We start from the raw sequence: 25,692 nt of genomic DNA on the forward strand, positions 1-25,692 counted from the left end.
CTCTAAGGTTGAAAGCACCTCATGATTATGGTATTTACTCTACTTTAACATGCAGCGAAGCACAAGTTGTAAAAATCTGTCTTTCAAGCAACAGCAAGTTTCTTTATTAATATGGGTCAGTAGACTTTCTATTATATTTCTAACCACAGGGCTTTGACCCTTTGTGAATGAAATCCATGTGTAAGGCAGGGAATCCATGTAAATGTCCACTGGTTTATCGATATACCTTGACGGTAGCTCCAGGGAAGAAGAGCCAGTTGGCAGTGTCTGGAGGGTCCAAGTGGTCCTCCATGAGGGGGGCTCTGTGGGCAGCATTGACCAGCAGCACATTGTCCAGCCCCCAGCAGGATTCATAGCCTTCGGGGCCTTGGGGGGCCTCTTGAGACCAGCGGAGACGAACAGCATCAGCCCTGGAGTGATGTGGCAGGGGAAGCAGGTGGACGACAGTGCTGCTGTTGCTAGGGGCTCTAGAGGAGAGGAAAACATACAACATGAGGATCTTGGTGAATGTGTGTGGTGGCTGTGTTTATGCAAATAAATGTTACATGTTTATGCAATAAATAATCAGAATTAATCATTAAAATAAGGCTGAAGTAGCCAAATATGGAGAAACACTGCATGCCCTTATGATGGGAGTGAAACTGAGAGAGAAAAGTAGGTTGCAGAATGAGTCCAAGTGATTTCGTAGTTGAGCTATGACTTGGTTTCTGTGTTTACACAAAAGCACAGCATGAACTTACTGGACCTAAATATTGTAGTTAGAAGACAGTATCATTACATTGTGTCTCTGTTTGAGAGCTGACTAAACAGATAGATAGAGGGATGAAAAACAGGGGGATCATAGAGACACAAACAGGAGAGGAATGACAAATTGAGAGGGGGAGGTGTGAATGAGGGAAACAAGAGAGGGCGGGTGTTCACAACAGATGGACGGACAGTGAGATGGATGAGGAAGAAGGAAGAAGAGGAGAGAGAGAGAGACCTGATCTTCTCCAGTGTGATCCAGTCATCTGAGGTGTTGGCGTTACCACTTAGGCTGTATGAGACAGTGATGCTGGGGTCTGAGTAACTGAACCGGCAGGAGCCTGAGCCTGGGGAATATAAACACACACAGAGGACAGACATATATGACCGTGAATACACTCTTGTTGAGGGAACAGCTAAAGAATGTGTTAGCTAGTTTCCCTTTTTCATCAATTGAATTTTTATTCAATTTTATCAGCATGGCAATGATCCTTTGTATGCCCTGAGGGGCAGCTAGGCACGGCGTGGTGGCTTCTTCTGACTGATTGCTCCCACATCCCTCCCTCAGCCAAGTGGAAATTGATGTCTAAATGGTGTCATGGTGGAACTAAGTGATCAGCAGCTTAACAGGGCTGAGAGAAGTTATGAGGCGGTATGAAGGGGTTGAGCAGAGGTTATTGGAGGAGAAATGCTGATGTAGGATCAAAGACTCTATAGCTAACTACAGCTAGATACTGTTGGTGCACCTGTGTATGAGTGCCCATATTCTTATGCATTTCTGTTTGACGAGTTTGTGTGGGATCAGACTATTTTTGCACCTTTAAAATGCAGGTTTGTGAGGGTGCTGTGGGAGCTAGCGGGGTTAAAGGTTGCTAATGGAGGAAGCAGGCTAACCCCCATGTGCCCACATTTATTCTCCCCCTCCTCCCACACCACCTGACGGTGTGCAGCGTCCATGTTAGGTCAGTGTCCTGCCGTGCTGCTCCATCCCCACTGAACACAGCCGTGCATTAACCTGCCACCACTTCATTGCACTGCTCTCCTGAACTGCTCCATACACAACATTACTGCATCACAAACTCTTATTAATGACCTGCAAACCAGAGCGCAGCAAGACAGAACAAGAGATGGGAAAAGACAGAGAAAGAGAAATAGAGGAGGGAGGGTGAGGGTGAGAGGGGTTGTCACTACAGTATGTACTCTTATTTCCTCCCAGTCTGGTTCCCATGAGAACTGGTGGATGCATGTAATGGACATGAAAAAAACAACACCTCTAAAAACTCTGCCATGGCCTTCTGGGTGTCTTTCCAGAATATTGTAAATCATTCATTATTGTGATAGGAGAGGCAGAGCAGAAGAGAGAGCGAAAGAAACACAGAAATACTGTACCAGTTGGCTTACTGACATGTAACAGGGCAAAAGATGCCTATTTCTTGAGGATGATAAAGGGATCTATTGTCCTAGCTGGAAAAGACTGTTGCATGCAGGGCTAAGATATTTAAACAGGGTTGAATAGGTCTCATACATAAGCCTGTCTTAATGTAGTTATTATTTACAATGCGTGTGGAGATTTAATACTCACCCATGGCAAACTGCAGGACTGAGGCTGTGCTAGTGTTGAGAGGTACAGTGGTCTGGGGAAGATACACAAGGTAGCTTAGGATATCACCCATAAATAATCTAATCTAGTTTAAGTTTGAAATAATATTAACTACTAACTCAGGTGGAGGTTTTTCCAATATGATTTGTCGAGCTAAAGCAGCAAAGTGTTTTAAATACCAAGCTGAAAAGTTTTGTTTCACTGATGTTTTCTGGTTTAAAGTGTGAAGTCTGTTGCAGCTGTAACCACATCTAACACTGATGTCAAGTTTTCAACCCTTCTGAAGATATTTCTATATCACTGCAGAAGGGGGAAAACATCAACCACTGGAGGTGAGTAAAACAACATCTGGTGTTAAGTTACTCTTTAAATGGCAAGTCGGTGGAGCATTCTTTTCTTGTATAGTATCAATAAAATTATATAAACACTTATTTTTTCAATGTGTGTTTATCTCTGTGTGTGTATACTGTATGTTCTCATTGTTGATGATGCTGTATTTGTGTTTATCTGTGTGTAAATGTTTCTGTGTTTCTGGATGTGCACGCTTGTTATACTTGACAGAAGAGCTGCCAGGCAGCGGCATCAAACATTTGGAACAGTGACAGACAAAGCAACTGTTTATCAGAGAAGTAAATAGAATCATGAGGCACTAAACACTTCTCTGCTGCTGACTGGCTTTCATGTCTTACAGCAGAATAAACAGTCTGAAAACAACTTTATAAAGAAAGACAGAGGGCATGAAAAGATCTGATAAGCAATTATGAGTGTATGTGTGTGTGTTGGCATGATGTGTGTGTGTGTGCCACACTGCATGTCAGGCAGTATCCTGATACTACTGTATTTTACCGTAGAATGATCATGGTATGATATTCAGGCCTTTGTGCTCCTTATGTTTTCATTTTCACTTTTAAATGTTGTGGTACCAGAAGTTAGCTTTGGCTAAAACTGCTGGGGCAAAAACTCATAGATGCAAAACAGGTGCTGCAGTATTTTGAGTTAAGTTGGCAGATGATGGAAAGAAAGCTGTTATGTACAAGATAAATACAAATTTACTCATGTAAATGTGCAAAAGCGATATCAGTTTTTCTATTTCCACACATTTTAAGCTGGACAAAGTCAGCATGCTTTTCGTTTTTACCACAAACATGGGGCAAACATTAAACAGTTTCATGATATTGGCTCCATGTTTACTTTTAATTATGTTTTGTTTGAGGTAGGACTACTTGGTTGGATATATTTGGGCATGTTCAGTCATGCCGAGCCTTACACATGCAAACAGACCAAACACGTGTGATTTTGTTTCATCTAAGCTTGCTTTTGCTGACCAGATGCACATAAATGTTTTGGATTTCTTACTAATATTTTAGCTCTCACTATAAATGGAGCAGATAATAGTAAATTGCAAAATGTGTTTTTTGATTGTTGCTAAATGCATGCTTTTATTTTAAAATTCATGGCCAACAGCTAGATTTGGCCAGGCAAATTTCCAGCCTTTTACCACAATCAGATATTACCTTATTTGTCAGAATGGCACAATAGTGTAGACATTTGTGGAGAGTTTATAGAACTACAGATGTTTAAACATGAGACTCTACAGTGGTCACAGCTAGTATGCCGTAATTTACTGTAGTTGTGGTTGTGGCTACTGAGTGGTTGGTTTGGATGTATGGTCAATGGGCCGTAATAATGTAAAGTGGTCGCAGTGTGGTCAAACATGGCAGTTACCAGCTCTCGCTCTCCAAAGGGCTCACAGAAAGTGACCGCTCTGCCATGCATCAGTACACCACACTGCTCTCCCACCTCACAGTTACTGCACTCAGACCTGCAGGGAGAGGAGAGGAGAGAAGAAAAGACTGAGTTATAACAAAAGCATAAAGTATCAAAGGAGAGCACCAAAAATGTAAATAGTGATTGCACTATAAGATTAAGGCTCTGACACACCCAACTGATGTCAAAGAACTAGCGGCAACAAAAGCAGACTGTTGTGTCGCCTCACGTCGCCTCTGTCTTGGCCAAAAAGTGACACCAGAACACACCGCACTGACTACAGTGAACGGCCAACTAGCACGTATGTTCTGCACCTGCGCGAGAGGTAATAACTCTCCATACCAGCATGTGTTGGCAGTCTGCATTCGTCATTCAAAAAAGAACACTGGAAGACCCAGGACTGCGGATATAAACAAACGCAGTCCCATGGATGTAGGTCTGCCCGCACTCGCTCAGAAGGTTTCGTAAAACAGCTGCTTCTAATCAAGAAAATGTCTGATTTCCTGTCTAATCTGAAATGTCTGATCTCCTGATGGATTCAAGACGCTAGTTAGCCAGCTAACGTTAGCAGAATAACAACAACACAAAAATATATTTATCTTCTTGTGCACTGATTCGCTTAAGCTGAACAGCCAATCAGAGCTATTTCTCTCAATGATGGCCTCCGCTGCCAATTCAACGTGCGCAGTCGGCTGGAAAAGCCATAGACGAGGGCCGACGAGTGCCAATGGTGCAGAACACACCGCAAAAACTAGGGCTTCAAATGTTCACCGACGTCCCGACATGGTCAGGCCAGTGTGTCAGGGCCTTTACAAGACGAGTCGTAACCTTTTCACCTACCAGATGCTGGGGTCCAGCTCTCCTTGGAGGTTGGAGTCAAAGTCATCACGCAGCACAGCATGTTTACCATGGAGTTCCACTACACAAACACATACACCATATGCTCGCAGTTAGACACAATCTGTATGATACCTAGTCTTTTCATGTTGTAATTACCTGTGTGATTATAATATCAAAAGAAAATAACAGCATGAAATGAAATGCAGACTCACCAAGACTTGGTCTCAGTGGGGACTCGGTTGGAACTGAAACAGACAGAGAAGAAGACAGCAATAAAGAAGAAAAAAGAGTTACACAGTGGAAACATCTTGCATGTACAGGTATAGTCTGATGTCTGTCTTATGCCAGCCCCGGGCCTAACTAGCAGGCAGTTACTTTTCATGGGCAGATTGATAGCTGGAGAAGTGCATGTATGAACCTTCATGTTAATATATGAACTAAAATAAATGCACAGACTTAACAGACTTTTCATATCTGTGCAGTTTTGCATTGTTAACTGCATGGATAACGTGTGTATTAGTAAGAGCAGGGAAATGGGCCCATTCTTAAATCATCTCTGAGTGAAACAAACTTCCTCTGTGTCCTGGCCGGCCACGGCTGCAGTCTCCTGGCTGCTGATGTTAATTCCTTTCAGTAATGAAAGGCCAGGCGGCCATGATTAACGGTTCAATGCCAATTAACCGCCATCTTCCCCAGAGGCGCCTGTGTGCTGTAATCTGTGGCCATTGCCTAGCTAACACACTCAACCATCAATCTCTCTCAGGGGATACACAGCTCTGAGAATAGGTGAAAGCAGGGGGGTAGTGAAGTGTTAAGACTTAATGAATCGAACATGGATTTAAAAAAAAACAAAACACTGGGTCTATCTCAATCTCTGAGAACACTTTGTAGAATACAGTCTGCATCCACTTTTTGGCAAAATATCATAAAGTTGCAGAGTATGGATGTGACATTTGTGCGAGAAAAGATGGAGGAGGTAGTACATAGTGAGGTTTAAAACTTTATAAATCAAACTGAGGAATTTTTGATAGATTAGTTTGGTGGAAACTATGTTTTATTAGCTGGTACACATAGAAAAAAGAGACCAGAAAGGTGTGACAAATGACGCAGTTCAGTGGATGTCATTTACTAAACTCTGACTTGCACCAAAAAAAAAAAGGTGCACCAGTTGATAATCGAACTCTAGAACTTCCCTGTTGTATATTTAAGATTCAGCCACTGAGAAAATAAAGAAAAATGAAATTTTTGTTGTTTTGTTTTATCTTGTTAAGCAAATTTCTAGACTTTAAATTACACAGCCATATTAGAGAATTTGAGTTTAACCTTGTTTCATGATCAGTCACTGTTGAGTGGCACAGTGGCTTTAACTTAAGTGAACATGTCACCCTTCAATCCCTTTGAGCTTCTTTACTCTGCTCTGGTAGGTGTTTTTTTTTTTTTAAGACAGCCTTACTCCAGACTGAAGAGAAGGATAATCTGCCACAGTATTCTCCATCCAGGATGAGCCTGCCCACCTGATAAAACACACTAAGATAACACAGTGAGGACTCTTTCCTAACTTTCATTTCAAGTTATTTAAAACTTTCTTTCAAACCTTACAGCAGTTCTAAAATTTCCTCTAAGAGAGGGGCTTACATTTGAGAAAGCCCACCTAAAACCCCTCATAAACAACAGAACCTGAATCAAGAGAGGAGGGATTATCAAAAAAAGGTTTCTTACTATCATAATGGCTCTGCAAATGTCTTTACTTTGAGCTCAAGCTTCACTTCCAATAGTTGCCCTCATTTCTTCCTATTGGATCCAAATGCCAGGCACTTAGAAATGGATTTACTATTCACAGAGTGGTGGTAAAGTTTCATGCTGACTGTAGAAGTTGGAGTCTTAGTGGCCTCACGGGGGGGGTTCAGTGGCTGCGACTGTTGCTGCGGCTCTGGTGGGCCCTGACGCTCAGCTCAATGGCTGGAGCTCGGGCTTGACGATGAAGCCCATTTAAAGCAGATCAAAGGGCCTTCTTCCTCCCTCTCCCTCTCTCTTGCTCTCTCCCCTTCTCACCCTCTAATCCTCCAATGTCTGCTGATTCAAAACATGTTTAGAGGAGCTATCAATCCCAGCATGTGTAACTCTCTCATGTTTCTTGTGCCTTTTTAACATTCTTATTAAACTATAATAACAATGAAATATGCAGTTGTGTGCTCAGTTTACATGAGTATGTGCTCATATTAAGTATTCAACCTGAAAAGAGCATGTACTAAAACCCGATTCCTGGTAATCCAATCTCTCAAACTGACATACAGTAATAAATGCTTGGTTGGTATTCTGCTCTCTACAGTCTTCTCCCGTCTCTCTCTTAAACAAACCCTTCTAAATCGCTCTGTCTTTCTAGTGAGGCCATTTGGCTGGAGAAAGGCCCAAAGATTTTTTTGGGTGGATAATCCCTTCAAGCTTCCAAAAAGGCCTCATTTACAGTTTTCGTTTTCCATGCTTCATCACACTCTCCTGCTGTCTCTCTCACTTTCCTTCTATCACAATCTCTCCCTCCTGCCCACCCCTCCATCCGCACCCATTCTGTCTCTCTCTGCCTAACCCTCTGCGCATCGGGAGCAGACAGTGGCGCTCATTTCACTTGGATTAATCCCCTCTCACTTTCTTAAAGACTTCAATTACTGCCTCCTCTATTTGCAGCTCATCTCTGCTAATGCCTGTATCTCCCTGGCCAGGGCTTATACTCACAAGCATGCAGAGGGACACACACACACACACACACAGAAATGCACACATACAGCTTTGCCTTCCACAGCTGACCCAACCCTCTCTGCTATTTCGCTGCTATGCACATGCACACAAATGCACATGCACACATATAAACAGGAGCAACAGAAAAGAAGGGGATTCTCAATAAACTACACCGGGACTAAAATTGGATGGTTGCTGATGAGCAGGGTTGGGGTGATACGAGGGGGGACTAAACAAGCATAAGCTTTGGCAGACTCAGACATCTCAGCACAAAGAGCGCAGGGCACAAGTCATGTTAAATCTTCTCCCCCTCTTCTCTCCATCTTCCAGCTCTAATCTCCTCTCTCTCTTTTTCTCCCCACCCTGTAAACCGCACCCACTCTTCCAATCTCCCTTGTTCTCCTTTCGTTTGGTCTTTTTCCCTTCGTCTGACTCACATCCTCGACAAGGTGAACCGCGTTTGAAGTCGAGTTGCTCCTGTCTAACTGGCGGTTGCAATTACTGACTCACCAGGATGCAGGATGCTGTTGTTTTTCCTTCTACAATGACTAGAAAGAAATGGTTCTCCAAGGTCAGAATGCAGCCACTTCACTCCACTCAACAAAAACGAGGGCCTTTGTGTGGGCTTCAATTGGCATCAATACAATAATCATAGGTGAGTGGAGAGGAGACCAGCAAAGAAGTATGACTCACAACTATTTTCCAATTTCTGTGTTACCTTTTCTAGCTCTTTTTTTAAGTAAAGGTGGAATCCAAGGTAAAGACATATTTTTCTTCGCAATGGTGAGAATTAAGTTGTCTAGCCAAGTGTATCAACAACAAGAGGACGGGCTTATTTAGCATTCAACTTTTGGCTTTTTGCATTTATTTCTTTGCCAAACATCCCCTGGCTTTTAGAGATGGGAACACAATGCATATTCTTCCACATATCATCACCCCTTGCTTGCTGAAGTCGAGTAATTAAGGTAATTCCAAAAACAATTACACAAACAAAATAGCAAAAGAGGAAAAATCTTAATGGCAGAAGATCAGAAAAGAAGAAGAAAGGAAGGAAAAAACAGGAGAAAAGCGGGCTAGAGCAGACAGTCAGGAGTCAAGAGGGGAATATAGACTAGATAGTGAGGTCTCATGGTTTCTTGCTGGTGAGCAATGAGGGATGGCAGGCGAGCCGGCGTTCAGCCAGGCAAGCAGGCTGGCTGGCAGACTGGGTGGGTGGCGAGGAGGTGGGAGAGTGGCGGCCACCCGTCCCTCCTCTGTTGCGCTGTGATCAGGCGTCCCTCAGGGAGCAGTGGCCTCTTTGAGTTATATGTCCCTTTAATAATCCATCTGGGGTGCAGTGCACTCGGCCAGGCCCATAAAGACCTGATTTATTCCCTCGCTGGAAATGAGAGGATCTGGCGATGCTGGGCAGAAAGCAGGGACTGCTGGCCCTGCTGTCAGGAGATAGAGCTGATGGACGGCCTGCAGCACCATTCAACACCCACAACCACTCCACCCTTTAGCACACAGCATCCTTTACTAGCCCACCCCTAACTCTCCTCATCCCCTGCCTTGGCTCCTCTCATCTGGGCTTAATAAGTCTTTTTATGGTTGCTCAGTAGGAGCGGAAATGTACTTCTGTTTCATCCTCCTGCCTGTCTGTTCGTATACCTGCAGTCATTTAAAACTGTGGCGCCAATTTGCATTTTGCCACGTCATGCTTTAAAGCATCTCTAGGAGCCTGTCCAAACAATTTGGCAATGTGCTGATTGGTGCCACAAACTACTCTGTTGTGCTGTGCATTTCATTTGGTTGCAGCAGTATTTGTCAGTCTCCCATTAGTTTTGTCTTCTGGATCCACAAATAAGAACAAAATTGGGGATTTTTCTATGCTGGTTGTAGAGTTAAGTAATGGGGTGTAGATCAAAGCAAACTGAAAGGGAAATTGGAGGGATGAATTGGACGTTGAATGAATGGAATGGGGTGAAGAAGGGTGCTGGCACAGCAGAAAGGAGCTGAGAGAGCACAGGGGAGAGCAGTGTGTCTGGGACCAGGCATCCCCCAACACTGCTATACAGATTATTTTACACACATGTACACCCACACACACACACACACACACAAATCCAGCCTTTGCTTACGTTTCAGCAGGCTTTTAGGGGCACCAGAGTGGAAACATTAAAACAAACACCTGTCTCCGTGAACTTGCAGGGAGGCTTTCTGTTACTGAGAAGCAAAGTGCTGCATGTAAGACGTTCCACAGTGAGTTAAAGGCTTATACCTCTCCTCTTCTTTCTTTATCCTTAAATCTCTTATTTACATTATAATATATTTCTCCATCTCTTTATCATGCTAAGCTTCACACTCCAATGTTACCTTCTTTTTCTAGCTCCATGGCAAATCTGCCCATTTGTTCTTAAAGTCTTCACTCTGGCTGATCACCCCTGATTGCCTTCTTATTTGAGCAGCCTGCCCTCTGTTTCTCTCCCTCCCTCCATCCATCCCTTCCTTTCTCTTTTCCTCATTTCCTTCCTTTCCTCCATGGATCATAACCCTGCTTTATATAGCTTTCATTTCTCCAGCTCTTCAAAGCTTGAGTCTTAAGCACATGAACTTCTGAAGTGGCTTGAGCTGGCCCCCTATCTTTTATTCCACTTTGAATGCTAATGCCTAGATTTGAAGTAACTTTGCTCAGAGCAGCCTGCACTCTCTTTGCCACTCTGTGGCTGAATTTGGGACGGTAGACTATTTGATCCTGCCGGAGGGGAAAAGTCTACAGGCCTTCGGCCTCACCTGCTGGTAAGTCTGACTTTGCTGAGCGAACTAAGACGGTCTGTGTACGTTTTGAAAGTTCTTTTTTTTTTGATCCAAAAAATAGAAATACCATGTTTTTTTTGTTTTTGGTTTAAAAACGGAAAAGTAAATCTGCCTTGTTCTCCTGTGGGGTGTTTTGACAGCAAATCACGATAGTCTCTCACACACCAAAGCAATAGAGAGAAGCCCCACAAACAGGTGCGACTGCAAGCTAGCGCCTGCATGGGTTGTTAACTAGCCGGCCGGCCAGGCAGGCTCACGAATCCTGCTTTGAGCTGGCTGGGGCGGAGTACCAGGGGGTGAAAGGCCCACTGGAACATGCTTGAGGCTGGTTATGTCAAAACACCCCACAGGAGAACAAGGCAGATAACCACAGGTTCCCGTTATTTTATAAAAGACATTTGTGTAGTGATATTTAAACAAACCATCCGTCAACAGTGAAATAAAAGCCTCTTTTCTATGAGACAGCAGCTCAGTCTGTGAGCGTACTTGGCCGGATGGCTAGCTAGCTTCTTAGGAGCTCTGACAACAAACTCACATCAGAAATTTCATAATGTAGGCTATATGGTCTATATAATGATTAACCACTGTGCTATATACTGTGTGAACACTGTTTTAGGAGGTGACTATGAGGTATTGTACAAGACATGAAACAGGGATAGCACAGCTACACTCACAAGTCTAAGGAGATGTCTCACACTATACACTCCACTGGAGTGTGTGACTCCAGTGTGTATAATAATAGACAACAAACACTCCCATTATGTCAAGTGAAGAGAATCCATACAAATTTGAACAATTTATTCAACATATATAGCACATACATACTTTCAATGGCATTAATAAACATCAAATTATGAATGAACATAAATCATGTCCCGGTCCAGGTATATTCATTTATTTTTCTTCTAACTTTACCCTGGTATGTGCTTGTAGAATGTTATAGAATTTCTACTATCCTCTTGGCTTTTATTTTGATATATTTACTTTCACTTCCGTGTCTTGCTTTTCTCATTTCTTCAAAACGGAAAAATGAAAAAAGGAATTTGCAAAAACCAAAATTGGACAACAAAACCGGAAAAGCGGCTTTGTTTTTCTGTTTGGTAAAAACATGGTATTTCCGTTTCTTCGTTATTTGGTTCAAACGAAAAAACATCAAAAATATGAAAACATACACGGACCTAAGACAACAACCATTATTTGCGTATAGTTTTTCACTTTAGCATTATTTTCTGAGTTGGTTTCTGCATTATCACACTTCTCTACACAGTAATACAGTTTTGGCTCCACCACAGCACACTTTCTTTAATGTCAAAGAAGTTCTCGGGTTTCATTTTTATGTCAAGAGCCTTGCACATTCCAGTTTCATTATTTTCTTAATCTGCACAGCACTTTTGAAGTTGCAGGTTTTGGCTTGGAAAGAGGAAGAGGAACTGACTACAGTGAGTTAGATCAGAGGAGCGGGCAAAAATGATGCTCGTCTCTGTTCGGACAATCCACAAGAGACCAAAAATGATCAGACCCATTTCTGCTTCTGTTTTCTCCTTTCTCTCATCTTTCCTCTGTCTCCTTCTGCCTTCTGTTGCTCACGGCATGTTCATCTCTTATTTGTAATTCAGATTTCCTGGTGTAGTTCAGCAACAGAAAGTTGCATTGCATTATTGGCCGTCAAACGAATTAGCCTACAACAAGGTCGGCCAACCACTCAGTTCTACTCTTTCCCCACTTTTCTTTTGTTAATGATGTTTAATCACTCCACTACCTCTACCAAACACTCAAATCACCTGAAATGTATGACCTTCAAGTTTCTCATTACTACTATCTCTTCATCTCACCACCTTCTATCCTCCCATCTCTCCTTCACCAATTAGACAGAATCTGTCATTACTGACACAAGTAATTTATAGTTCTACATCCCTCAGCTATCACTCCTATGTATCCCTTATCACTGTCACCGCTGTCTCTCCCACCTCACGTCCTTCTATACCTCTCATACCTGTACATGTGCTCTGCAGATTACATTTTTTACATTACCTCAGTGCTAGTTTTTTACATTACCTCCTCCAAGGCTGTCTAAGGTCTAAATCTCTGCTTTCCAGCTTGTCTGCTGTGAGTAGTTATGTGTTAGCGTACTGCAGGGCCTTGGCACTAAACAACTAAGTGACTGTTGCTGGCTGCAGATATTTCATTTGCACAGGGAGAAGACTGGGGCAGTGTGTCAGTGGTGGTGAGAGGATGAGCTCTCGGGCATGGAGACAGAGGAGTAGAGCCATTGTCGCTCTCTCTCTGTCACACTTCCAGGCCTGACTGAGGGCTCTGTGCCCCATCTCTTCCAAGTGGCATGGAGCCATGAAGTTGAGCACTCTCTTCCTGGCATGTGCTACAACCATCAGTAGTGTCTCTAATGACCTGCTGAGGAACACACTGGTAATGAAGAGTCCTCAGAGACTCGCCACAGGGGCTATTTTTTCTAATAAAGACTAAGTATATTTTAAAGCTGAAATTGTGTTGTTTTTTCCCCTGAAACAGTTAGCGAAAAGACCCCAGCAGCAGTTTGTGGACTTCTCCACTTTTAGCATTAAAGTCAAATTTGATCTACAAGGAGGAGTTCTTGAGTGAGGAGGAGGCTTCTTTCCTGTAAACAAGCAATTATACACACTCAGCATGCAGAGTGGGACTGCACTGACTGTCAATAGCTACTTAAGACTGTCACAGAAAGTGGATCTAAGAAGTGTGGTCTATAAAGTGTAAATCTCCGGCAGAGAGAGAGAAAAAAAAAAACTGAGTTTAGCATAAGCTGAAATTAAGCTGGCAATATAGGACATCCAAATATCTCTGGCTCTGGCTGCATCATTAGGCAGAAAGAGAGCCAGGAAGTGCTGCAATGCCACTGTCATGAAGAAGCAGCATATCATATTGTGTCATCCATATCCTGACAATGTGTGTATATGATGGACAGTAATAGGAAGTAAGAAGGAGGTACGGTATGCATATATGTAGGTGCATGTGTGCTTCCACATATATGTATCTATTCACGTATGAATATATCTGCCTGCAAGTGCAGTATATGCACATGTTCCTGTCGTAAAGGGGGGAGAGGGGTATATTTGCAACTGCTACTCACCTCCTTGCTCACAAAGCTGTTGGGCCAGGGCATCCTTGAAAATGATCTGTCCTCGATGTGTTGCCGTGGCTCTGAGAGAAAGAAATAGAGAAATCAGGAGAGAAAGAGTATTAACACAAACAGCACTGAGGAGAAAGTTAACTGGTCTGTCCTTAATATATGAAGATCAATCCAGCACAGATGGTATCATTTCCCACTAAAGCAAAATGTGTTCAAGCATCCTACATAAAGGAAGACATTTTCTGAGTTTCATTATGATGTGACTTTGAGGTAAAAAACTACAAGAAAAACAAGCTTCTTAACAGCTATAATTAAAAGGGGGAAAGGATAATAAAAATAACAGAAAAGAGCAACAGTGAGCTGGGCTAACTATTCATGCACACTTATCACTCTCACCTCACAGTGCAAGTCAGTAACCAGTGAGCAAAGTTGGAGGTCTTGTTATTATGACTGCATATCATCTGACTGAGAGGATAATTGTCATTTTACTATCCAAGTACTGACAGGGATATTTCCTCATTCACATTAGTGTATTAATGACATTACAACATTTTTGTTCTCATACAGTATGAGTGTGGGTTATCAAATATCATCAGTTCCCTGCACTACCATACTGCTCTCTTGCATGCCAGTGTAAATCTAACTGTATGTTGCATGCTGTATGTAAGGAATGTAATATGGATTTCTTTCCAGTGATCATGAAATGCATTATTCATTTGAAAATGGAGAGAGGGTGAAATGGCTCGGAGTGCAGTGGGATCTTTTACACAGACACTGAGACATGCTCTACTGTTCTGTAGCCACGTCATTTACAATAGCAGTTACATTAACAATAGCAGAGTTACATTGGTAAAGCAGCTCTTGAGTACAACAATAACAATAATAATGATAATAATAATGATAATAATACAGCAGTTGTTATAATGTTTATGTAAAAACTGTGGATAATAGTAATAGAATAAAGAGTGAACAACAGAAAAATAAAAGCCCATAACACCTGACACAGAGAGGAGATTGAGGTGGAAAGAACATGGAAGAAGCTGCAATTTTCAGAGAGTCCTTGAAACGAGTTATTGGAAAAAGATTGTAAAGTTTTAGAGTCCTTTGTAGCTCATTCTAGTCAGTAACAGCAGCAAAATGGGATGTATAGTGGCTCCATGAAGGAAAGTTCTGTGCAAGGGGAAACAACAGTACATTTTTAGATGGCTAGTAAAAGCTGTATTACACCACTCTGACAGCATTACCTGCATTTTGCCCACATAATACACAGAGGGAAAACAATTGGAGGGATGTGGTGGGATTGAGGTCAAAAACATAAAGAGGATAAATATCACAGCTGTGACGTGCTTCCACACTGACTGCTTGCAGTACTAGTGCTTGTCCATTAAGGAGAGTAGAGCAGTTGGAGTCTTGTCTCATCTGTCTGGCACTCAGACTTGTGTCTAATATTGTAATTTGGCTTTGCTATTGATTATGAACATCATCTGTGGCTTGTAAATCTGAGCAACCTCACGCTAAAACACACTGACAGAACTATGTGTGCCACCCACATACAGTGAGAAAGTCCCTTCAAGGGGCCTCTTTTTTTGGTCTCTGCCATGTAAGGACACACATGTGTGCCTCACACTGTCGTCTCAGTGTTCAGGGTATTCCCAGGATCCAGAGACATTACGCAACATTTCTAATATCTAAGTCAAACTAGTAAAGTAGAGCTCTGAGTAACCTCACTGTGATTTCAAAATCACTATACGTCAAACACTGTGGAAGCGATCCAGACAGTTGTGTGTGTGTTTGCGTGCGCTCTGCCACACCCCGTCAACATACTGTACATAACAACACAGACTAAGAAGAGGAGGAGAGGATTAAAAATAAGCAAACCTTTATGGGGTGTACACAATATGGTGGGTGCCTGAGTCACTGGGCCCCACATCCATTCTGCAAGCTCCTGCTTCATTCCTCTTTCCTTCTCTACAGTCCCATGTGGATTTTTCCTTGCACCTCCCAAACTCTATCCCACCATGCAGACTCAGGTCTTTTATGGGTGCCAAGGCATTTACTTGTTCATCTCACCTCATGAATAATGAATAGGCCCCTCATTAATTAGTAAAGAGCTCTTGTGCCTGTGCAGAGCTGGGGAGAAAACGTACTTAATTACACTCATATTTCAGAATTGGGTGAAAACTAATTTGAGTTTGGTATTTATGAATAAAAGATGGCGTGTAACGAACAGCGGGTAGGGATGTAGGAACAAGGCCCTTAAATATTTACTAAACACAGTCTCAGCTAAAGTTCACTAAACAGATTCTGTTAAGTGCCAGGGGACAGGGGGCTCTATCAAAGAGCACATTTGACCTCAAACACATCTCTTTACATTTCACACATCTGTGACAGTAACTCTTACCAAGCCAGGTAGGAGAAAAATGCCGTGCAAAGCTGACAGTAGTGGAAGAATTATTCAGATCCAGTATTATCAACAAAATGTACTTAAAGTATCAAAAGTAAAAGTACTTATTATGCAGCAGGGCCCCTGTCAAAGTGATATCATTATTTATTATATATTTGGATTCTCATTACTGATGTGTGTAAGAAGCATTGTAATGTTGGAGCTGGTTGATGTGGAGCTGATTTAACAATTTTACATACTGTTGGGCTGTTTAATCTATAACAATGCATCCTATTTGATAAACCAATAATACATTTTGTTGGTAAAATCTTAATCTACAAAGTAACTGTCTGATAAATGTAGTGCCATAAAAGGTAAAATAATTTCCGCTGAAATGTAGTAGATTAGAAGTATAAAGTAACATTAGATGGGAATACTCAAGTTACCTATAAGTAACTCAAAAAATTGTACATAAGTCCAGTACTTGAGTTAGCACTTAGTTGAATTATACCACTTCTACTACAATGTGAAAGCTGTGTAGTATTTTTGAGGGAAAGCTTTTTAAAATGCAATTAAGTGTCTTTGAAAATCCCAGACGCACTTGTCTGTTTCTAATGACAGAAGAGATATATTCACTGGGAAAGAGTGCTTTGAAAGTGTGTGTATGTTTGAGAGTCTGACTACTGTATGTGTGACTTAATAACGTGTATGTCATTAAAACAGTAGCCAGGAGAGGGCATTTAGTCTGAGCCGCAGAGTGTGTGATCGGCGCAGCGCGACGCCAGCGTCTGTCCTGCCGTTACACTCCAGCGGCTCCTCAGCGTGTGTCTCTCATTACCGTCTCCACTTTGGGAGCCACACACACACACACACATACATAGAATAGCGCTGATACGCACAAAACATTTATTGAACATCTAAATGTTAATTTGACTTTCTTTGGGGGGAAAAAAGCAATTAAGGCCCTAAACGTGTTGGTGTTTTTTTTTTCGTCCTCTCTCCCCTCCTCTGATTCAAACAAGGGATCATTCATCTTGTGAAAATAAGTGTCATCCTCTCCCCTCTCATTAGTCTAGAGGAGCAAATCTGAGAGATGGGAAAGAGAGAGGGATTGAGGAAGATGAAGAAAAAGAGAGAGACATGGATAAATGGAGGGGGAAGGGAGAGGAGGGGGGTTGGGATTTGGTCAGAGGAAATAGAGATGGGGGTTAGATGGCCTTGTCTTTCAAAGTCCACAATCTGCTGTCAAATGGCAAAGCATGCGAATAAGGGCAGAGATCCAGTCCACACACACACACACGCATACACACATACACGCGCACAAACACACAAAATCCAAGCCACATTTGAGCCTTAACATGTATGCAGATGGACAGGCTGTCACTCAAAGAGCTCCCAAAAGGGCCTGAAGTGGGTAATTACCAAGCATGTCTTCCATGTTAGATTACATGTTGCTGTCGGCCATAAGTATCCCCTAGGAGCCAGCTTGACAGCTTCCTGCTAACCACACACACACACACACACACACACACACAGTGGGGACGACTAATGGCTGATTTACCCTACAGCCATATACATGCAATTAAACATAGCTACTGCTATCTTAAAGACAGGAATGTGCACTGAATATTGACCACACAAACAAACTTTTGTAACAGTTTTTACACAGGGCCGGTGAAAAATGTTTTTCTCTCTCCACACAAACTATTACATCTGTGAGTGAAGAACACACACGTTGCCTCGCTCTTCTTCCCTCGTTAGACGACACTCCCACCCCGTTCTCCTCAAATCCCAATTAAAAGCTAATTTTCTCTCCCAACTCACTAGGCCTGTTGGTAATCATGATTAATATGAGGAGTTTCAGTGGGGTGCAGTTCCAGTCGCCAGCACTGATTTGGTGCATTTGGACCTAGCCCTTAAAATAATACACCCTAATTGGTTGATTTATCTTCTGTGTTGAGGACCAGCTGTGGTTATGGCACCATAATCAGGGACGACGGTAAAATAATGTTTTATCCACGGGAAAAAAAAAAGAATGGAGAGGCAGGAAGATGGAGAAGTAAAAACCAGACATTGAGAGAGGAAGACTGAGAGGGAATACAAAGAATCCACTGCTTCAGCTATCTCCAGAACATCATTGATAAAGAACTTTGATGAAATGGAAATTAGAGTTTCTTGATTTCAACCCAGTCTTGATATTGTCATACCCATAAGGGCCTGAGAAGGTGTGACTGGCTTCGTGGAATCACATTACTCCCATCCTCCCTCCCTCCGCTGCTAAATTAATTAATTGAAAAAGGCTCTTGGAGAACATGCAAATTTAATGAAGCTCCACAGAGGAGGGATTTGGGAGTTGTTTGGCAAATTACCTGCTTGTTAGCACAGGGTCATAGAGAGTTACGGCTCAAAATACAGCCAGAAGAAGCGCAGTTACTGCTCAGTTTACAGCCAAGAGAAGAGCAATTGACCTTGACTACTGTTAGTAAGTAATAATTAGGGGGATTAGGAAAACAACAGCAGTTAGGAGTAAATATGTGAGGAAGAAAAAATAGAGCTGACTCTAAAGACGCTGTTGATTTTCTGTTGTTGATTTAGTCTTGAAAACAGCTACTTCCAAAAATTTATATGTGATTTATATGTGAGAAAATCAGCCTTTTAAAAACCGTTGTCTCCCTTCCTAATTTTCTCAGTGAGGGTCAGACTGGGACAAGAGGGGGAGAAAGAGAAAAACCTACCGTATTGACCCAGAGTCAACAACAGAGAGATGAATCCCTACAACAAGTCATGTCTGTAATTTATCTTGTCAGTCAAAACGGAGCACATTTGCAGGAACAGACAGAATGTGAACCAATCATTTCTCACAAACTACATCTGGAGCGAACCCCCTCTCCCCTGAGCATGGTTCATATTGCTGCATTTAAAATCATGCTTTACTTTTTTCAATCTCCACGCTCTACTTCATCTAGAATTGATAAGGAGGTCAACGTCCCAGCAGGTGGGATGGTGACCTCCTGATGAGAGTGTGTGATGTTGGTGCAGCACAGATGTGATATGCACAATTTGTGGCAGTATTGATCAAAGCAATGATGTGAAATATGTATGTATCTGTGTGTACATGTGTGTGCACGTGTGTCTCTGTATACACAGCTGTATGTATATCATTACAGGGGTCATGGACCACCCCTTGGGAAATAAGACAATATCATGGATGCAGAGACCTTTTGGGTAAACAGCAACAGGAGTCCGCGTTGTGATCTGCTGAGGAGCACAGGAATGGGTTTGCCTCTAAAAGTGGATGATTTACTGTTAAATTCTGAAAAACTGGCACATTTTAAAAGTTTAAGAAAGGTTAAACACATGAATATGAGAGATATAAGAGTTGCTGTCTTATATGTGAATGTGTGATATATGAAAATTGGAATTACATGGGTGGACTGTGTCAGATTTGTAGCTTTGGTTGGTTTGTGGAGAAAAAAAGTGGATCGGATTTATGTGCTCTGTCATGCTTCGCATTTCTACCCCATATTTCTATATCTACAATGCCAAAATGCGATTACCTTGAACCAATCATTCATGTTCCCTGGCCCAATGTCTACAGTAAATCTGTCACACAGCTACAGGCTAGTATGGCACTTTAATGATGAGGGGAGCTCATTAACCAGTGATTTTATGTTAAAACAGACTGAAAGATTTAATTGAATAATAGGAAATGAATGGAGAAGACTAATACCAGGAGAAATTAGGTGCTGGGTGAGAAAGGTCATCTGTCAGCCTGATGTCTGAACTCTGAACTTTGACCTCTGATTAAAATAACTTGCTGTTAATCATCCTGCCTGTAAGAATCACCCGACTGGTTGAGCTGTCATAAAATGGAGAGGTCAACCTAAATTTTAATTGATCACTTTATTCAGTGATTGAATTTCCATGTTTCCAAAAAGGACATATGCACATGAAGCTTTTGTGAGAATATAAATATTTAGTGTTTTCAGGGCTCTGAATTTTTAGCAGCACGTCTCCAAGCAGAAGTGCATCTCCTGAACATTTCGGCGCACTCTAAAATGACGTCTACAGCCATTGTTATTAAGGCACGTGGAGTCAAGCTGATTGAGAGCTATGCCCTTTCTACAAAAGCAGCCAAACCAGGCTGTGTTCACATGCAGCAGTGGACTGTAGTCAACCAAATACTAAGCAATACTGTAGTACGTGTTTCACAAACTTCATGCTCACTCAGACCTGCCTACTTTGAACAGATGGCAGTATCAACAACACACCAACACCCGGCATAATTACTGAAAAGGAACCATTCCTTTTCAATTACAGCTAACAAGACAAGGGAGTGTTTGAGAGCCCCACCTGCCCTTCCTCATTCTATTTCTATTTCTCCCCTTCTAATTGCTCCTACAAGTGGCTTCAATCAGTCCGGGACTCCACAGAGGAACTGCAAGCAGCAGAGATGTAGAAAAAAATAGTGTAAAACAAACAAATGCATATATGCACGCATGCACATAAACACACACACATACACAGCATGCCATGATATAAAAGTACAGTGTGCCATTAGATCTGCAGATATCCGTCTCCTCAGGGGAACACTTTGGGATGGGGGCTTACATGCAGTAATTAAAGCAATCTCCAACCAGGCAGCTGTCTGAGATCCACAGAGAGACAGCACAACACACTGCAGCTCAAAAACACATCTTAAACACACACACACATACCAACCCACAAGGACATGTTCATGCAGGGCTCATGTGTGCATACAGCACCTAGATACACCCATATAGCACCCATACACAAGCAAGATTTTTGCAGTGCTATGGTTGTTTGAATATTTTTCTCTGAAGGTAGCTACATATTACATATTACAAATTATTGTCTACATATATTACATATAAAACTCCATGCAAACGTGCACACACACACACACACACACACACACACACACACACACATACACACATACACACACTGCCTTGAGGCTGTAAGTGAAGCAGAATAAGAAATAAGAAAGGAAGAGACACACCAGTGCATCGTTGCATTCACCAGAGGAAGCTATTAACCATTCTCACCTCTGCTAAGTGCAGCAAAGCATTCAGTAGTAATGTAGTTGTGTGGACTGTCTGAGCAAGAAGAATAAAAAGTGGGGCCCAACTATGTTTAATACAACCATTAAAGCATGAGTTGTCTTTGCATTTTGTGTATAAGAAAAGGTTTGTTCCTGACCTACAGTATAGCTTCACTATAATAGTCACATGTATTACAGATTAATCTATTGTTTTTTGATTACTTAATTAATTGTTAAGTCTGTAAAATGTCATAAAATATAAAAACAATTGCCCATTACAATTTCCCAGATCCAAAGGCAACATTTTCATATTGCGTATTTTGTTCGACAACAACCCAAAACCCAAATATATTCAACTTACACTGATATAAAACAGAAAAGCAGCTTTATCTCATTTTTAAGAAGCTAGTACCAACAAATGTTTGTTGGTATTTTTGCTTGACAAACAACTGTAATGATCAATCACTTTCAAAGCTGTTGCTGATAAATTTTCTATTGATCGACCAGTTTGAATATTTAGATCGGGGTTTACTTATGGATGTATGTGTGTGTGTGTGTGTGTTCTCCCTGCTCCTCCACCTCCTTTACCTCCTCTCCTCTCCTCTCCTCCTCCAAGGTCTACCCTTCACTTTAGATGGCAATTTACAGCCACCCAGAAAATGAGTTCTTCTGGATGCCCACGTCACTGCACTCTATCATACTCCTGCTAGTGATCTGTTACCAGGAACACTCCCACAATATTGCCCATAAAACTGCTCACAGGCCCCATATTAATGCAGTGGCAGACCAGCTCCAGCCCTGTGAAGGACACGAATGTCTATGCCAAAAACTCATGGCCACTGCCTGTGGAAAATGGTCCTTGTATCAATCAGGGCCAGAGTACTATGGGCGAGAGCAGGACATTGCATTATTTACATTTTGTACGGTCAAGACAAATGAAAATGATGGTCATCTGATCACATCTCAAGCTCAAGAGTAATAATACTGACAATTCAGTGCTGGAAAAAAGTATATGACCAAAGTGGCCCTGGCTTTGGTCACAAGGGCCTCGCCTGTTGAATTTCTCCCAGAGTCACGTCACTGAACCTGGAGAGGGCAGCTCTGGAGGTGAGGATATACTTGGGGAGATGGGAGTTGCGAACTGGAACAGGGTGCAGTAAGAGTGTTTATGTTTGTGTGTGTGTGTGTGTGTGTGTGTGTGTGTGTTTGTAAGGAGCAGTCTCCAGCCAGCTGGAGTGTGACTGGCTGACTTTGATAAGGTCAGCCGCAGGGGCCCCTATTGTCATACCGTCGTGGCCCCCTGCCAGCGTCACTGTCATCAGCACTGGCACACTGCTGCTCCATGGTTTACACTCAAACGCAAACACACAGCACATGCATGGACACACACACAAATACTGAGGAAACACACAATCCTCGTAAGCTGACACACGCTCAACAGTAAATGTGTTTGCTGGCAGACAAAAAAGCCAGTAAATCTGTTTGGCTCCATGGATATTGTCTAAATGGCAGCTCCACTTCAGCAAATTCCCATTCACCCCAACTGAATCCTTTTCTGTCAGTCTGTCCATAAAAGTCTCTGTCTGATAGTCTATCGTGTCCCTCCAGGAATTCATTGAGGGATTTTTGTGAGTACTGCCAACATGTTTAATTTAGTTGTGGTTTTTATGAAACACTGATGTGCAATATGTCTTTCAAGTTTTGAAAGAGGATGACTCGCAATAAAACATTTAAAAACTAAGGGATTAGTTTGCAGTTTGATTTGACAATTCCAAGCATTAACATCATATGATGATAATTATGTTTTCATTTTTAGATTTCATTTTAAAAACACACTTGGCTGTTCTTGACGTAGAAGTCAAATTCATAAATATTACAATATTTGTGGGTGAATTTCTAAAAGATCTTTTTTAATGTGGTGCTGTGCTGCTGTGACTTTGCATGGGGCAGAGTTACTGGAGTCCTCCTTTTTCCTCTACGCTTCTCCAGCAACAGCTGCTAATTGCATTTTGACTGATTATCAGCATGAGGCTGTAAATCACCAGCCAAGAGAACTACAGGGAAAGAGAGTTAGAGGATGTTTCCAACAGATAGAGATGGAAAAATGATAAAGAGCAAGACAAGACAGAGGAAGGTGGAACGAAAATGAGAAAAAGGAAAGACTGTTCTCAAACGTATAATTAGATCTTTTTCAACTTGGGCCAATCACACAACATTTAAGCTTCACAGAAACACAGTTTGTAACATGTACACAAACACACTGACAGATAGAAAGCAAAATCACCTGTGCAGTGTCCCTGAGCAAATGGATACTAAAATAGCCCATTGCAACCCCAGAGTTTGTTGCAATTGGCTAAAAGTCCCAGTTAAGCCCCTAAAATAAGCCATTTGTACTAGTGAGAGTGGATAACTGCTCCTTACTTATGCCTTTATGTAATGTCACAGAAGAAGAGCATCATGTGAATGTGTGAGTTTTTCTATCACAAAAAGTGTGCGTGTGTGTGTGTGTGTTTGTATCACACCCATCCTTGGGGGATGGGTGGATCGGTTCAACCACTCACAAATTTTCCAATGAGAAGAGGGGCCGAGCCCATTGAATGAGAGGATGGGGATATTTCCGGTAATTCTCAACAGGGTAAACACACACACACACACACGCACACACACACACACACACATTCACACCTGCCACTGCACAGGCCATGTCAAGCAAGGTATTGAGGATATAAACACACACACGCTATCTCTGTCCCCAGTTTAACCTCTTTCCAGTTATCATGCATGCTTTCTCTGACAGGATGGCCTTTTAACATCCTTTCTGTGGCTCTGACAGAGAAAACACCGCCTATGGTGTCAGCTGATAAGCCTCACTCAGACTTACTGGGTCAATATGCAGCCACACAACATTAACGGATATTATTGTTACAGTTTACGACTTCCATGTCTGGGTTAGATGCGTGGCAGCTGTAAATGTCCTGGTCTGCATCGCAACTTCTCATCTACAATTTGTTTTGTCTTTTCTTATTCTCTCTTAGCCACCCTCTTTTACATCCGTACGCTCACACATGACTTACAAAAAGTTGACGCAGCCGGTGCCAGGCGGTGGGGCGATCCAGACAAAGCTGAAACTGGAGGAGGGCTCGTGGCTGACGTGGGAAGCGACCACACTGCAAACAAACTGGGTTCCACCGAACTGCCGCTCTGGCATCACACCTGGAGGAGAGAGGAGAAGAGAATAAGCGAGAGACCAAAAAGGATAATTTAGAGAGAAAGAGAAAGTTGACTTCAGGTAGCAGCTGGTTTCCATTTATTTTACTACAGTATTAAAGTCAACTTGCAAAGACATAAAACTTGTATGTTATATTGTATTTGTAAAAGTTACATTATCATTGTGTTGTAAGCCCATATATAAGATTGTGATTTTTATAGTCTGCCAGTGGTGTGCGTTCATGGGCCTCCCAAACAACATTGCCTTCATAAACTGCACTGTCAGAAAACCACACCCAAAGACAAACAATTACTAAAACATAGATGTGGTGTAAGGAAGGAGAAGATTATATTTAATTTATGGTCTCTTGAATCAAAAACACGGCTTTTTGGTAGCCAACCTTCACCAGTTTCCAAACGGCACACTTTAAAAATGTATTCACACTCACACACACACACATTACTGCACACTCATTGATGACAATAAAACACACAGAAATAATGGGGGATGGATTACCAACAGCTTCTCAAGCAAGTTTGTTCAGGTTGTTTTTATACAGCAATGAAATGAAAGTAGGAAAAACACATTAAAATAAAAAATGGTATTCTGTGCAAGATGATTTGTAGCAAAGTCAAACAAAAATGCTGCAATAATATTTGGCAAGACAGAGTGTACTAAAAGGACAATATGCAATATGTTATAAAGTAATACTTCTTACGAAGCAAGCATAAGTCTGAAATGAATGCATAAGGTGACTGGCCAATGAATTTAGCCACATACACTAAGAGAGAGGAACACAGACCTGTGTGATATAAGCGACTATTAATTGTAAAGTATTGACATCTACCAATGTCTCAAGTTTTGCACATACACCTTATCCCATCCTCCTTTCTTTCCGTTTGCTTTTTATTTCTTCCCTCACTCATTTGATCTCATGGCGTTTTACTGTTATTTTTTCCATCCACTGGCATCCTACAGTTTTCTTTTGCTTCTTCATTACTTCCTGCCTCACACTCCCTACTCATCCACCTTCTCTCCTTTGCTCTTTTTTCCTCTCTACTTCTCTCCTTTCATCATTTATTTTTTTTTCTCGACCCTCTCCTTCTTTTCTCCCTCCCCGTGAGCTGACACTAAATAACGGTGCTCTTATTAATGAGGGTCTGTGTCCGTCTATGATTGCACCGATGGAATGACATCATGTCACACAATCTTTCCTTCATATCACAGAGGGCAAGGGCAGGACACTGCTGGATTCATCAATCATTGCACAGACATAAAAAACAGCTTAATAATTTACTGTAACTAAACGGCTTTGTAGTGTTTGTGATGAGGCGTCCGAACTGTGCGGTAACTATCTCAATGCAAACACAACTAGAGTAATGGAGTGTGCATCTCCCACACAGATAATCTGGGCATTTGTCATAATTCTACAACA

The 25,692-nt window shown here is 42.0% G+C and overlaps 1 protein-coding gene across 4 annotated transcripts in view; it reads right to left on the minus strand.

The window, feature by feature from the left end:
* reln (reelin) overlaps positions 1-25,692 on the minus strand; it is a 96,067-nt gene that overhangs the window by 35,578 nt on the left and 34,797 nt on the right. For all 4 annotated transcript variants that reach the window (XM_044193588.1, XM_044193589.1, XM_044193586.1 and 1 more), the window contains exons 3-10: positions 24,124-24,262; positions 13,602-13,672; positions 5,164-5,196; positions 4,952-5,030; positions 4,070-4,166; positions 2,327-2,378; positions 983-1,091; positions 227-467 (exon numbers count right to left, since the gene is read on the minus strand). In XM_044193588.1, coding sequence (XP_044049523.1) covers positions 227-467; positions 983-1,091; positions 2,327-2,378; positions 4,070-4,166; positions 4,952-5,030; positions 5,164-5,196; positions 13,602-13,672; positions 24,124-24,262 — 821 coding nt within the window. The remainder of the gene's footprint in view (positions 1-226; positions 468-982; positions 1,092-2,326; positions 2,379-4,069; positions 4,167-4,951; positions 5,031-5,163; positions 5,197-13,601; positions 13,673-24,123; positions 24,263-25,692) is intronic.

The sequence above is a fragment of the Siniperca chuatsi genome, linkage group LG4 (assembly GCF_020085105.1).
Source record: "Siniperca chuatsi isolate FFG_IHB_CAS linkage group LG4, ASM2008510v1, whole genome shotgun sequence".
Classification (NCBI taxonomy): Eukaryota; Metazoa; Chordata; class Actinopteri; order Centrarchiformes; family Sinipercidae; genus Siniperca; species Siniperca chuatsi.